At 39.0% G+C, this 17,059-nt stretch overlaps 1 protein-coding gene and 1 pseudogene across 1 annotated transcript; one reads left to right on the top strand and one right to left on the bottom strand.

Moving 5' to 3' along the window:
- Positions 1-260: 260 nt before the first annotated feature.
- On the bottom strand, positions 261-6,765 carry LOC105061518 (uncharacterized). The gene is given in 10 exon segments (XM_073256612.1): positions 261-524; positions 602-694; positions 791-941; positions 944-983; positions 2,139-2,224; positions 2,837-2,930; positions 3,006-3,079; positions 5,686-5,722; positions 6,077-6,256; positions 6,496-6,765. Coding segments are annotated over 7 exon segments (531 nt in total). The 5' UTR covers positions 6,149-6,256; positions 6,496-6,765; the 3' UTR covers positions 261-524; positions 602-694; positions 791-813.
- Positions 6,580-17,059, top strand: part of LOC105061532 (U-box domain-containing protein 44-like) — a 43,308-nt pseudogene continuing 32,828 nt past the window's right edge.

Below are 17,059 nucleotides of genomic sequence, written 5' to 3'. Positions count from 1 at the left end.
TTCTCATCCCATAAAACACGTCAAAACCCATCTCTTCCATGAATTACTATCCATGAAATATAGAAAGTATCTTCCCATAAAACATGATTTTTTATTCTCCTCTTTAAAACTTCAACCAAACAAAAATCCTCTCTACTTCTCAAAAATTGTCTCTTTTTCCCTCCACTTCCCATGAGCCATAATCTGAATTAGCTTCCAAGTCACACTATATCAATATCAACATTCGGAAATGAAGGCATTCACAAAGAATGTAGAAAACAGGATGCAATTAGCTCTCATCAATCATGCTTCTTATGCTTTTCCTCTCCACAAGTTGTATTTTTTTTTTTCCTTTTCAGGTACATACTACAAGTTGTAATTTAGATTATCGTTGGGTTCTATCTTAGGACCACTACAATAATCAAGCTTTTATGCATCTTCCTTGATTGGCCTAAATATTATCACATTACAATGTTGAGAGAATACTTGAAGGGCTTGGAATATAGAAACATCAGCAACTTTGCCAACATTTGTGGAGCCGCAATCTGCATTGGAGAAAAAGGAAGATTAGTTTTACGTCAAATAAATTAAAATCTTCTAACATAAGATTATGAGCATTTACCAAGTATTCAGTTTTGTCAGTTTGCCTTTCCAGTATATCTCTTCAGGGAATTTAAAGATCAAGGGAACAAGAAAACCTGAAAACACAACTTGCCTGACATAAAAGGAGAAGATATCGAGGTTAATAAATATAGAATATAATAATAAAGATGTTAAGCATGGAATATCAGAACTGAGGGATTACACCAACCTTACTATCAGCATTTATCAATTTCATTGGTTTACATGCTTGTCCAAAAATGCATTGGCCAGATTGCTGAAAGTCACATTAACACCTTCAGCTGCAGCATATTTTCTTATTACTTCAACAACTTCTGGTTTCAAGATCTCTTTCTTGGTCAAGGATTACAGAGATAGTATAGAGCTCCAAGAGCATAACTCACCTGCAATTTACATTTGAAATTAACAGCCAAGAAAAATCTCAAAATGTACAGATGAAATTAGCCGTACATTTTAATTTAAACTGCAAACAGAATAGGGGTTTAGAAGCCTATAATTGCAATTGCAGGCAGTTTTATATGGCAAAAAAGAGTCTAAATCTTGGAATTGGAATTGCATGAAAAATCAGCCGCAGTTCCAATTACAAGATTTATTTTAGTTGGAAGCAATCCTCAAAAGAGTCCCCTCACTATGTACAACATTGAATTTAATTTATAACATAATTTAAATATAGTGAATATATTAGTTATATTAATAAGTATATTATATAATATAATTTATTATGATAACATATACATAACTATTATAGCAGAAAATAAATGTTATAATATCATATTACTATGATAATTATTGTTATAACATTAGCAATAAAATGACTATAATGATCAAATATACTTAATTATTATTGTTGCACCATAATGATTCTTATTATAATCTGAGAGTAATATTACAATAACCACAAATATAATCATATTATAATTTATATATAAAAAAAATTGTTAGTTATTATAATAAAATATATTATAAACATATATTTATGATTGCACTATGATTGCACTGATGTAATCAAAATATATTATAGTGATATAAATAATCTAATGTTAATTTAATAATATTATTTTTATTAACTATAACAATATTAAAATAATTATTATACTATAACCACAAAAGTAAGCAATTCACCATTTTTAAGAGGGTTTAGCAGGGTTATCTTCCATCATCATCAAATGGATGTAACTGCATTTGCACTTTCTGACTATGGACCCGCAAATAGAAATAGTTTTCGCAACTGCAATTCTAATTGCAGCATTTCCAATTGCATTCTGCATTTGAATGCATGCAATTGAGTTCAAGGAAAACAAACAGAGCCTTATTTCAAGAAAATTATTATTTATTAATCAAAGGGATCTGCTACAAACAACAAAATCAATTATCCACTTAGCATCTAAGAAAGCAAGTTACCATAATGCCAGCCTGTGATGGCTACATGGGTTAGCCATCTGGTATCTGTTTTCTTTTTAATATTTCTTCAAGTCTATTCATTTGGAGGACAAAGTGAAATCTAGCCATCTCTAACATATGTTTCCAAGTACACATACTTACAGTGTTTCTAACGGGCTAGATAAGCATTGTAGGATCAAAGGGATTCCACCACACTCAATAATAACCGCAGCATTTGCTGGATCTGCAGCACAGCAAATAATTCAACTAATTGTGCATACTTATCTCGACAAATAAAAACATGCAAAGTTAATCAATTGTGCAGATATAAAAATCATAGAATTACACCTAATGTAATCAACTACTGTACCAAAACATTAAACTATGCCAAAGTGAATGTCGACATACATCTACAGTAAGCAAAAAAAAAACCACTACTATTTTTACACATCATATATATATATATATATATAAAAAAAATATATATATATAACAATACTCTGTGAAGGAGTATTAGAGTGTTGCCAACTCGACTTCTCAAATGAGTTTTATTGTGCCATTTGGAAAGAATACCTCTTCACATTAAATTATGTTATTAATGTATGGTATTATTATATTCTTACAATTAAAGCCTATTTATATAGGTAGTTAAGAATATGAAGTGATCCTAAGAATTTGAATTAATATTATTTTATTATTTATATATATATTTTTTCAATCTGATCAGATTTAGAAAAAAAAATATTTTCGTACATCTAGCCCCACACAACATGCGGGTCTTCGGCTAGTTTCATATTAAAAACAAAAAGTAATTCTCTGCCATAAACTAACTAATTTTTTAGTTCAAATTGCTCACCAGCACATGAGTTACAAATACCACCAACCCCAAATTCAACAAGTTTTTCATTTGGCTCCGTTATACAGTCGAGGAATAGCTCCAAAACATTAAGCTGCATAAATAACATGTTTTTGAGCATAACAAGAAAGTATCCATATTCAGGTCAATAAATATCCAAGTTCAGTACCTGGCGTAGAAATGTATAATTGTAGGGGTCGTATGCGAAGTTAGCCAAATGGGCAACAATTCTCTCTTTTGATTCTGTCACATGATGAAATGATAGAAAGCCACGAGTCAAAATGGGCCATGGTCCATTATCAAATTCCAGTAAACATAGAATTATACAGAACTCAAGGGATGCAGCACCGAGATATTTCAGCAAACAAAAATCTAAACATGGAATACACATGCTATCACATGTCTTGTGTGCATGCGCCATGTTTGTGTTATCTCCTAAAGACATGCATATCAAGAATTTCTTATACAATCAATCCAAAATCTTGCAACAATTAACAATACACTTTACTAACATATTAGTCACAATAACGCATGTAAGCAATTACTCAGTGCTTTTAGTTCACAGCCCTATTTGTTTAAATTCACTAGTTACCCAGTTTGCTGCCGTAAAGTTAGGTCCTCTAATAAAAGCTAGATTTAAGCAGTTAACCAACAAATCACCACAAAATCTATGCAACTGACTTTCTTGGCAGTATCTTGCATCACCTCCTCAACTAGATTTCATATAAATGCAGGCTAAACTTTGTAGATCTAATGGAACCAGTGACACCGATTTACTGAATACATTATCATATCCAACAGGCAGTATGCTAAACAGAAAACAATAGCTAGATATGTAACATTGTAGAACCCAAACTGATGTGTAAATACTCCCACAAAGCATATAAATTAGCTTATCACAGTCTTCTAATTAGTTTCCCACATAAACATATCTTCTAGCAACTCAGAGAATCTCTAACAAATTAAATTCTGAACTAAGATCACAAATGAAAGAAAATGACAGAATAGGGCGTGATGTCATTTCCCAAGCCTTAGAAGTTGGGAAAGATGAAGCACTCAAGAAGGCAAAAAGAAATGGTAGAGGGAAATTCTCAAGGAGATAAACAGAAAAGAAACTTAAAGAGGAATCTGTTCAGCATGCAAAAAGGAACTCAATGCAAGCGAGAGATAAAGCAAAGGAATATAAGAGCATAATGAAGTCAAAAGGGAAGAAAATAGTTAGAGGGAAGAAGTGAGTAAGCAGGAAGGAGTATTCATTCCTTTTTCTCCCCTACCTTTAGAAATACCTCTCTAAAAGGAGATATCCTTTTGAAGAAGGAGCGGTGTCCTTTGATTGCATTATTTGCTGTTGGATCCGTTATGGGTACCAGAAAATATCAGTTGTTTAATTTGGTCTGATATGGGCCTTACTCCAGATTAAATACTTAGTAGTTGGAGTATTGGACCCACTTTGGTGGTAATATGCTAGTTACATGACAGCCAAAGTTAAGATGTGGATCTACCACCCCGCCACCCAAAGTCATATATAACTAGTAAGGTGAAAGGGTGGTTGGAAATATAGTTTTCAACCTTTACTTAAGTTTTTTTTTTTTTCCAAAAGAGTGAGTACTTGGAGTCCCTCAGAAAAGGGAACAAGGAAAATTTTCAGCTGTCATTTTTTTAAGGAGGTCTTTTGCTCCTGGAGTAATGGAGACCAACAAGGAGTAAATTATAGAAGTTCTACATAGTAGTTCTCTTATCAAACCAGAAACATGCCAAGAATATTGCATTTGCAATGACTTAGCATACATCTGATATATACCACTTAATTATTTAGAAAGAGTGTTTCGTGAAAGCAAAAAATTAAACTGTACATGCAACGAAATCTATATTGAATTACACAATTCATTTCCAGTTTAAACATATAAAAAATTGATAGTTAAATGAAGATATTCTCAATATTATTCTGAATGGAGAAGTTAAAGTGCAAGAATATGGGAGTGAGTTTATATGTTACACATCATTGCATAGAGGGAAGGATGCAGAAAGATCAACAGTAGCATAGTTCACAATGTTTGAGAGATTAACCAATATAAGTATGTTAAGGTGGATATGTGCTAATAACATGGTAAAATTTTGCCAACATTAATGATAGAGCAATGGGACCAAGTTCAAATAGTATGGCTATGCACAATAATGACCAAAACAGCAATTCTAGCCAGGGGACTCAATCTGCGACTGTTTTTTTGAAGAGAAGAATGCAAGACCCAATAAACCATCAAATGAATATACAAGTGAATCAAGAGAGTTCAAACTGGACAGAGCTAATGGTCCTTGATGAGAAAGAAAGATGTTGGATTCATAAATCAAGACCCAACAACTATGGAAAAGCACTTGTAGGTTAATGTGTAGCATAGTTTCGCAAAGAGGATGCATTAAGCTTCAGACTTTATTCCTTGGGCATAATCAGTCTTAAAGCATAAACATAACTGTAGATTGCAATAAAAAGATTCCAATCTCGTAAAGACTGATCCATTTCCAGCTTAACATAAAAACAATAAGAAGGCACTGGCCAGCACATTTACTAGTTCTGATTCTATTATACATCTAAGGACAAAGGATCAATAGTCTGCTGCTTAATCCAGGTAACAGAAAACAAAAGGCTATCTCATACCATTAACTTGATAAGCAAGTTTCTCTAAACATATAGATGCAGTACTCTGCTGATGATAAGTGCTGTCTATCAGCAAGTAATTCTAGAACCATGGATTCTCTGCTACAAGAACTCTAAGAGAAAACAAGCACTCAATTATGTACAACCACAAAAAAAGAAAAAAAAAATAGCACAGCCAGACTAATACTCATATTACCTTCTTTGGATGTGCCCTGAAACTCGGTCACAAGCTCCTGAAACAAAAAGGAATGCATTGGTAAGCAACAAAGTCCAGTTAACTAAAATGACTTAAAATCATAACCATGCATGCAACATAAATATTCAGGACAGTAGAGAGCGTAGATAGCTAATTGTAGGCTAAGAAACTCCAACTGATAAGATTATAGCCTAATTCTATCAATTATTCATCAAAAAAAAAAAAAAATCTTTTCTTTTTGTAGGCATCCAATATTCTAAAATCTCATCAACCAAACATAATTTTAAGAATCTAAATTTCTAAGTGCTAACTGGCTAAGCTACAAACGTCAAGACCCATAAGGACTCCTCTACTAACGTTTAGAGCAGACGATGGGGTAAAGAGTGCCTACCTGGAGGTATTGAGCCCTGGGGGTGCCGTATTTCCCAGTGCGCTCCAACTGTCTCTGGTCATTGGTGAACATTGCGTAAGCACCCGAGAGATTCCTTAATCGCACGGCGACCCCTCTTCTAGTCCTCTCCTCCTCTTCTACGGTCTCCCCGTAAATGGATTGGATGACATATTACATCATCTACCAGCCAGAAAAATTTCTCAAAATCACTTCCTTTGAACTGAAACCATTTCTCAATGTCCAGAAGAGAATAAACAGTTGGACCTAAATTATTAGATGATTAAAAAAGAAAATTATAAAGACAGGAGATGACAACTCGAAATAGGGTCATTAGAAGGTGGAGTTGTCTCAAGTTAATTCCTCTATCTTTGAGAAAAAGACTTCATTCGTTTCCTTTGAGATCTATAGAGAAAGATTACCAAGACTGTTGGAGGAGCACGAGAGAGAAGGAGGATTGGTATGCGAAGGCGGAGTTAGCGACGGTAGCCGGCGGAGAGAGGTGGATGGGGACGCCTCCGGCGGTGGCAGCAGTGAACGTGGCTTGGGGCGAGAGGAAACAAATTTTTCCGAGACGTTCGCCGGAGTGGAAGGAGCGGTCCGGCCACGGTGAGAAGGCAGGTGGACGGGTCGGAAGGCCGGGAGTCGGAAGGAGGAGCGGCGAACGATCGAACCCAGTTCTCATCATGTTTGATTTATTCTGCCCTTGGGTTCAATTTGGTCGGCTTTCTGGGTTCTATCTATTGTTACGACTCTTAAAGATCGAAACCACCATCTGACGGTTGATAGTGCTTCGGAGCGTAAAGTTGTCCGATAACCATCGGGCGTAACCTAAACCCAAAGGCGACTACACGCGGTCCCACGGCATGGAGCCACGTGTTAGAAAAAAAAGAAACAGGTATTTTTTCTGAAAAATAAAATATTAAGACTTATTGTCTTACCAAGAATTCAGAATAATCATGAACAGTTGCACATTGAGGCTATTTATAAGGCCTTTCTCTGCCCACTTACGAAACAAATTATGAGGGACCCTGTTACATTAGAGAATGGGCAGACCTTTGAGAGGGAAGCTATTGAGAAGTGGTTCAAAGACGTAGGGACGGTGGAAGAAAGCCAATTTGCCTACTGACACCGAAAGAGCGGAACCTTACTATTGCTCAAGGAATACTATGAAGAATAGACCCGGAGAAATGAAGCTCTAGCTTGACAATGCTTCTCGATCTCTAACTTCAGGAAGCTAAAAGTGATATTTTACAAGCTCTAAACCTTGTCATATATCTTTGTCAGAAAAAAGGTCCAACAAGCATACGGTAAAAAATGTGGACTTGATACTTGTCGCCACAAACCTTCAAATCAGGGTTGGTGCCTAGTCAAATTGGATATAGTCGGTCGAAATCCGAATAGGAGGGTAGCGCCTTCCTTCAAAGATCATCTAAAATAAAAAAAAAAAATCTATTTGTTGGAGCTTGTTCAATTGAAAATCTTTCGATATTTAAGTCCGAATCTCGAGAACAGTCGAAACAGAGAGGAGAAGAAAATAGAGAGATTATTCATTAGTGAGTGCTTACCTGAGGGCTCTCTTCTTCTCCGTTTATATAAAGGGAAGACCGTAGTCCATTCCCCAAACTCCATAGATTGACCGTGGTATTTGGTAATGGATCTGCATCCATGGTGCCCATATCAAGCGCAGCCATTGTGGGCGACTATTATGCGTACGAGGGCAGAATAATTGACCCACATATGCAAGGGTAGAGAAATCGGCTTGAATCATGCAAAAGTCCAACTGGGCCAAGCCTTTATCAAACAGTCATTCGAAGTCTTCTTGGTCCGATACCGAGGTGGCTCCTCGGACAGCGATCGAGAACGGAAAGTTGGAGCCACCATAACAACACCTATTATTTTGGGCATGATGAATAGTAGCAACAGGAGAGTGTGAAGCAAAACATTAGAAACTCTCCGTACTGTGGCTGGCTGAAGAAGACAACGGCAATAAGGTTGTCCTTGGGCTTGTTGCTGGTTATCTTTTCAAATGCTCCGCATCTTCCTTGAGTGGTATGTTTCTTGATAATATTTTCTCAATTTCCTTGCTGTGTCCGAAGCTATGGCTGCAGGGGATACCCGTGCAATTGTGAAGCTGTCTTTCTTTTATATGTACTTTCAAACTCTGAACCTCAATGTGAAAAGATTCATGGGGTCAATGGAGCAATTCTTATACTAGTTGGCATGGCAAGTAGTAAATCAGAAAACCTTTTGACTATTGAGAGAGCTGATAAAACACCAGAGAATCTGGAAAAGTGTGAAAAAGATGTGAGGCAGATGGCTGAAATGGTAGAATGCAGCTCCTCACCCTGCTCCTTGAAGGTATCTTCGGCTTCTTTTATATACATATATATACACATATATATACATACATATATATATACATACATATACATATACGTACATATATATACATATACAAACATATATATATATATATATATATATATATATATATATATATAGACACAACACAACACACACACACACACATATATATATATATATATATATAACATACATACATACATATGTATGTATGTATGTATGTTATGTATGTTATATATATAATACACACACACACATATGTACACACACACACATGTACATATACACACACACATATGTACATATGTGTGTGTGTGTCTATATATATTGTTGGGGTAAATCGATCGATCTTCGATTTTGATCGTCACGACTCGACTGCGCATTGGCTGACATGCAGTTCCGACTCTTCATCGATCGACTGAGGAACCGCACCGATTTATTGTGGCTGGCCAACTAATGTCGACTGACCGACTAATAATTCGATACTATCGATCGACAGCGAACAACTTAAATCATCGGCATAATAAAATACTGACCGATGGTCGCTCAAAGAATCTACCGACATATAGTCAGTTCTACCGACATATGACCGGCTAATCTGCTCAACATACCATAACCATCACAAACGATTATCAACTATGTGTCACGGCTATTAAGAAAAATTAACGCCTCACTAATTTCATATTTATGGTCCGATAATTTAGTGCCATAAAAAAGGAGCCACGTGTTCGACGGTTACACCAGAATTATCTATAAAAAGGGAGTAAGTGAGCAGGATGGGTAAGCAAGCTTGGGCCAGAACTCTGTTGCTTTCTACATTCAAAAACTACTATTCACCAACTTTCTTCGCTGACTTAAGCATCGGAGGGTTCCGTGGACACAATCCGATCCGTGTGGACACTATCTTGCAGGTACTCATTTCGACGATAGACGATGAGAGTTGGCCGCAACAGATTGATGCCCAAGTAGGAAAAAAATGATATACACCATGACGAAGACCACAGTCCAATGCTCGATGTAACCGGATCAACGAGGCACTCTTCCTGTCGGGAAGAGGTTCCTCCCCTCTCCAGTAGCAGAGCCTAGTTCCTCACGTCCCGTGATCACCACGGACGTTCAGATCGCTGCACTTGTGCAGCAAATGAATTTCTCACGGAGGCAGTCAAAAGCCTCCAACAACAATAAACCCAATGGCAGCCACCGGCGGAGCAACCGATGGCACAGTCGGTGCTGTCCAGGCACACCACTGTCATCCACGGCGATCACCTTCTCCTTCTTCGGAGTGACCGTCTCGGCTCTTCCGTCGAGACAAACAGCGGCATTCTCGGTACTCTCCCGTGCCATCCACCACTCACGACGTTCCTCTCCTTCCCATCTCGACCGCATTAGGAGGAGAAATGACTCGGACACCTTCTGCTTCTCCTTCAAACTCGTCGGGGGATTCTACCCTGGAGTTTCTCACAATGACGGTTCGATGACTACGAACATAAGTTTCAAGAAATCAACCACCGACTCATCCAGCTCAGATGGAAGGTCAGAAGTCCTCCAACGACTACAACTTTCACACCGCCCAGCCTCTCTCTCGGCACATCTTGGACGAGCCGATCCCATCTCGATTCAAGATGTCACAAGTGGAGCCATATGACGGCTCCACCGACCCATCCACCACCTTGAGAGCTACAAGGCTCCCATGATAATTTAGGGGGCAACCGAGCATCGGCTTCCTGATGACTCTTCGAAAAGTTGCTCAAGTCTGGTATTCCGGATTCAGTCGGAAAGCATATACTCCTTCAGACAGTCGAACACTCCTTTGTGGCTCACTTCAGCACCGGTCGAAGGCCGTACGAATCTCCAATAGTCTCTTCTCGATCAAACAAAGAGAGACTGAGACACTTCGAGATTTTGTGGCCATTTTAATGCGGCATTCTTGAGGTCAAGGACCTCAATCAAGATATGCCATATCGACATGAAAAGAGGTCTGAAGGGATCTCGATTTATGTATTCTTTGGACAAGACTCTCCCTCAAACTTATGCTGAACTTCTAGAGCGTGCATACAAGTATATGCGCACAGATGAAAGAGCTTCTGATCAATGTTAGACAGAAGGCAAAGGTCAGAAGAAAAAGAAACAGAAGAAGGAAGGACCTCCAGCGAGTCAAGTCAGCCACCTTCCAATAAGCGAACTTCATCCCGATGACGGAGTCCAAGATCGAGTTACAGTAGGTATGACTCCTACACTCCTCTTTCTGCTTCCTGTGCGTAGATTCTTATAGAGATCAAAGGAGCAGAATACCTATGACACCCTCCATCGAGGAATCACGATCAGAGAAAGTATTGTCGGTTCCATCGTGATCATGTCACAATACCAAACAATGCATTCAACTCAGGGATGAGATAAAAGTCCTGATTCGATGAGGCTATCTCAAAAAATATCGGAGAGATCCGTCAACTCAACCTCTTCGATTAACGACCTCAGCTGACTGAGGAAGCTGTAAATAATCAGTCGATCAAGAGTGATCAACATGATCTCGAATGATTGGACTGGGGGGCAACTTTTGAAGAAGAGTCGGCAAAACGCGATGACTCAACAATGTAATAACTTTTTCGAAAGAGGATGTTCAAGAATTCAGACTCTCCATGATGATACGTTGTTGTCTCGACAATAATAGCAAATTATGATGTAAAAAGAATCTTGTAGATAATAAAATTCAACTGATATTCTATTTTATTTAATTTCTTCCGAATGCGACTACTGACTGATCGACTCAGGAGATTCTCGATGCCATTAGTCAGCTTCACAGGAGATGCTGTCACAGTGGAAGAAAAAATCTTTCTTCCCTTAACCGCTAGATCGAACCACAATAGAGCACCATCTTCATAACGTTCATGGTAGTTCGAGTGCCTTCGCTTATAATGCCATATTCAAACGATCCGGACTCAACGCTTTGAAAGCAGTGGTTTCGATATACTATTTATTAGTTTGACTTTTGATGAGAAATGTAGTCAGAGAGATGCATGGAGATCAGCAACTTGTCTGACGTTGCTTTCTTGTCTCCACCCAAAATAATAAACCTGAAGATTCTCTGCTTGTCGATAAATTAGACCAAAGAGAGAATCAGAAAAGGGGTGAACCAGCTGAACAACTGATTTTCATCCTAATGAAAGAAAAGATCCTGAGAAAATCATCCAAATTAGATCGCAATTGCCCGACCCAAAGTGGCAACAATTAATAAAATTACTCTGAGCCAATGCCGATATTTTTGCTTGGTTGGCCACCGACATATCCGGGATCCTTTCAGAACTAATAACTCACCGATTTAACATCAACCCGAATATTAAGCCAGTGAGACAAAAGAAGTGACTTTTTATCCCTGAAAGATAAAAGATCATTGATGAAGAAGTCAACAAGCTCCTCGCAGTAGACTTCATCAGAGAAGTTACATATCCCGATTGGCTCGTCAATGTGGTAATGGTGAGAAAAACCAATGGAAAGTAGAGAATCTGTATCGACTATATGGATTTGAATGAGGCTTGTCTGAAGGACAGCTTCCATTGTCGAAAATTGATCAACTGGTTGATTCGACTTCTGAGTTTCATGGATGCCTTTATTGGGTATAATCAAATTTGGATGGCACCAGAAGATGAGGAGCATACAGGTTTTGTAACTGACAAAGGCATATAATGCTACAAAGTAATGTCTTTGGTTTGAAAAATGCTGGAGCTACTTATCAACGGCTCGTCAATAAGATTTTCAAGGTCCAGATTAGACAAAATATGGAAGTATATGTGGATGACATACTGGTGAAGAGTCTCCAAACTTCAGATCATATTCGAAACTTGGAGAAAGCCTTTGGCATGCTTCGACGACATCAGATGAAGTTAAATCCGACCAAGTGTACATTTGAGATAACCTCCGAAAATTTTTTGAATTTTTTATTTCACAACGAGAAATCGAGGCTAATCTTGAAAAAATAAAGACCATCATCAACATGAAGCATCCGAGCTTAAAGAAAGAGATACAGCAACTCAATGGAAGGATTGCCGCACTCAGCCAATTCATTTGTAGGTCGATCGAGAGATGCTTGCCATTCTTCAAAACTATACGACAGACAAAGGACTTCTTATGGTCGGATGAATACCGACAGTCTTTCAAAGACTTGAAAAAAATACTTGGCTTCTCCACCTTTGCTTACAAAATCGAAGGTCAGAGAGATATTGTATCTCTACTTGGCGACTTCAACAGAAGTGGTTAGTTTGGTGCTTGTCCAGGAGGATAAAAATTAAATCCATCGATCGATCTACTACATCAGTAAAGTACTTCACAATGTCGAAGTCTGATACTCAAGAGCGGAGAAAATGATCTACGTTCTAATTATATCAGTACAATGACTTCATCTGTACTTTCAAGTACATCCAATTATAGTCTTGACAGATCAGCCATTGAAGACGATCTTACATCGACCCGATATGTCAGGTCAGATGACGAAGTGGCAGTAAAGCTTGGCAAGTTTGACATACAATATTGCCTACGACTGTCCATGAAGGCGCAAGTTCTGACTGACTTCATCGCAGAATGTATGATATCCGACAATAAGCCAGAAGATACAGATGATAATACAATAAAGCAGGTTACGACTTCGAACCCGACCTAAGGTCGACTTGGGTGCTGCACATAGATGGAGCATCTAATGCATAAAGTAGTGGAGCCGGTCTTATACTCACAAATTTGGAAAGGGTAGTCACTGAATATGCCCTTCAGTTCAATTTCAAAGCCTTAAATAATCAAGCCAAATATGAAGCACTCTTAGCCAGCTTGAAGATAGCCAAAGAGCTTGAGATCGACAGTTTGAAGATCTTCATTGACTCACAACTAATTGCTGGATGGTCCAGGATAAATTTGAAGCCCGAGACCCCACTATGATAAAGTACCTTCAGAAGGTGAAAGATATTACAGCGAGCTTGAAATATTTCAAGATCTTTCACACTCTCAGAATTGAAAATGCTCGGACCGACATACTTTCATGATTGGCTACTATCGCTTTAACTCACTGGGTCAGACATTCGTTGAATGCCTCGAACAGCAGAGTATCGACAAAGTCGAAGAAGTATTGCAGTTCACTATCGAATCAAGCTAGATAGATCCGATCGTCTAATACTTGATCGATGAGATTCTTCTTGCGGATCCTTCAAAAGCCAAATGAGTCAGATGGACGGCCTCTCAATATGTAATAATGAATGGTCATCTCTACAAAAGATTGTTCTCACGTCCCTTGCTAAAGTCCTTAGGACCTACAGATGCCGACTATACACTTAGAGAAGTACATGAAGGAATTTATAAAATTACTTGGGAGGCAAATCTCTAGCTTATAAAGTCCTGCGATAAGGATACTATTGGCCCACCATGAAGAAAGATGCAGCTGAACTTGTCCAGAGGTGTGAACCATATCAAAGGTATGTAAATATACAACATCAACCGGCTAGTTAGTTGATATCGATTATAGCACCATGGCCCTTTGTACAATGGAGAATCGACATACTTGATCCTTTTCCTCCGACATCTGGTCAAAGAAAATTCATAGTGATTGCTATTGACTACTTCATCAAATGGATAGAAGCTGAATCTTTGGCCCAAATCATTGGAAATAAAATGAAAGACTTCATTCAGAAATCCATCATTTACAGATTTGGTTTACCGCATGCCATCATCACCGATAATGGTCAACAATTCGACAATCAAAATTTCAAAAAATTCTGTGTGAAGTTTCATATCACACACAAACTCACGTCAGTCGGCCATCTACAGTCAAATGGAGAGGTGGAGGTAACCAACCGAACAATCTTGCATGGGCTCAAGACCTGACTGAATGAAGCCAAAGGCTTTTGGGTAGAAGAATTATATCCGATTTTATGGGCATACCAAACAACTCCACACATACCAACTGGAGAATCCTCCTTTAATTTGGCTTATGGAATAGAAGCAATGATCCGCTCGAGATCGGACTGCCATCAATAAGAGTGGAGCAATATAGTGAGCCGAGTAATTCTGAATGTCGGAGAGCTGACTTAGATCTCCTTCTAGAACTCCGACAGCAAGCTGAAGTTCGGATGGCTGCATATCGGCAAAGAATAACTCGATATTATAATGCAAGAGTCAAGTCGAAGGTCTTCCGATCACGAGATTTGATCTTAAAAAAAGCAAAAACTCAAAATCTTTAGATCAAGAAAAACTATCTTTGAATTGGAAAGGACCTTACAGAATATCCGAAACTTTTAGACTGGGTGCATATCGGCTAGAAACCCTTGAAGGGTCGGCAATACTCTGAACATGAAATGCTGACAATATGAAAATGTATCACTCATAAAATTGTTGATATATACATTATCTGGAATACAATACAAAAATTTTAGAAGCACAAACCTTGGTCAAGTTCTATCAATGATCGACTATATGTCGGCTTTCATCGTAAAAGTTGAATTATCGACTGTACTTCGACATGGAGTTTATTTCAGCTTTCATTGTAAAAGCCAGAGAATCAACTACTTCGGTGTCAACTATATTTTGGTTCTCCTATAAAAATCGACATACCGACTATAATCTCAAACCGACATCAAATATACAGGCTTTCACTGCAAAAGCCGTAGTGCCGATTATATCTTGGTTTTCAATGTCGGCTTTTCACTGTAAAAGCTGACTATAGTCGAAAGACTAATATACCGACTTAATCCTAACTAAGTGAAATGAAATGCCAAAATGATCAAGGTTGGATTGGAAGTATATCGACATGGCTATGGCTGGTCGAAGGGTATTCGGTTTGCCACCGATTATCAAATGATCGGACGTACAAACCCGATCAAGCATTGGGTACAAGATATTCGACTTACCATCATTATCCTAACTTCTATTAAGTACGTCAAAGACTACGCGACTAACAGATATTCTACAAGTTCTACCAAATGATCGGATCACCGATTATTGTTCAGTGGTTACTTTACATTGCAGACATTGCAGACTCAATATTCCAGATAAACAGTTCAAACTTAGAAGAAAATGCTTTCATTCATTGTCAAAAAGAAGTTACAAAATTGGATCGAAGTCCTATTACAGATATCTGATTACACAAAAAGGAAAGCAAAATATGCCAACTAGGCTTCATTGCCATTCCTATTCCTTTGTTTTGGTGTAGTGTCGGTGATTTCAACAACTTTAGGCATGATTGGTGCTTCATCTTGAGTCGGCACGGCTTCTTCTTTAGCAACCCCATCTTTCGATCTTGGAGGGATGATGCTGCTCAAGTCGAGGTTCGAATATAATTCTCTGACCGCATCTCGGTCGTCTTCATATCCGATGGAGTACGAGGTGAAGCCATCTTCGAGGATCTCTTCCTTGAATTCTTTTAAATTTCAAAAATTCTTGATTGCCTGACTCAATGCCTCCCTTGCCGACTCCACTTTTGCTTTTGCCAAATCAGCATCGGCTCGAGGGAAGGATGACTCTTCTTCGGCTAGTGCCAACCTTTCCAGGCTGGCCTTATGACGTCCACGTTCGGCTTCAAGTTCTTCGATGCATCCATCTCGCTCCCATCGAAGTCGGTGGATAGAGTGCTTTTTGCTCTTGACTTGCGACTCAAGAGCCGAAATAGCCTTGAGAGCTGACTTAAGTTCGGCCCCCGAGGAAGCTAAGTCGTTAGTTAGTTGGGAAACCTTCTCCTGAAGCTTGGCTTCCCGCTCCACCGCCGACTTAAGCTGTTCGAGTGCAGTCGCTTTCTCAGCATCGACAGCCGCCACCTTATTCATCCATGACCTACGAAAATCGTTGACCTTCATGTAGCCAATTTTCAGGTCGAACATGTCATGGATCAACTGCAGACAGAAGATGAGTCGGGTTAAAAAAAAAGGAGAGAAGAAAAGAAAAGAAACTTATCCCGATTATCATCGGGTAAGAAGATGAAAATATCTCAGCCACCATCCATTTCTTCCGATGCTCCCGATCAACTAGAAGAAGAGTGGCTTGGTACAGTCACTTGGCCAATGTCGGATTAGCCAGGGCCGATTCATCACGAGGCACTTGAAGGTCGAAGTGAACCATCTGGCCCTCCAACACTGCATCTTCCATCGAAGTCATCGGAGCTTTCCCCCGATCCCTTGTCGGTGGCCCATGTTCGAAAGCGAGGGGAAGCTTGAACTCGACTGTGCCCCAGCTGAAGGAGCAACTGGCATAGCCGTAGATTGTTTGGATTCTCCTGCCTCAACCCGAACCTCCTCAGTTGATGAAACTACCGATGGTGCTTCGATAGTTTCCCTTGCTTTCCTTTCTTTGGACGACGTAGCAGGGAGCACTGTCGGCCCCGACAGTGCCAGGATCGGCTCAGGAACTGATGCAGATGGAGCATCAAGTTTTTTAGTCGGTGTTGAAGCAGCAACTGGGGCTGGTGCCTCTTGAACTTGCACCAAAGTTTGATGCCTCTTCGACAGTCGAGGAGGTCCAGCCTCAGACGCTGCCCTCTTCCTAGCAGCATGCTGACGAATATCGACGTTCGACACTCGCACCCTCGATTGCATGGCTGCAATTACAACAGAAGTCAATACAACTCAACAAGTAAAAAAAGTTGAAATCCGAAAT

Source organism: Elaeis guineensis, chromosome 4 (genome assembly GCF_000442705.2).
Source record: "Elaeis guineensis isolate ETL-2024a chromosome 4, EG11, whole genome shotgun sequence".
NCBI lineage: Eukaryota > Viridiplantae > Streptophyta > Magnoliopsida > Arecales > Arecaceae > Elaeis > Elaeis guineensis.
Note: the sequence above shows the minus strand (reverse complement) of the source record. Positions and strands in the feature narration are given on the sequence as shown.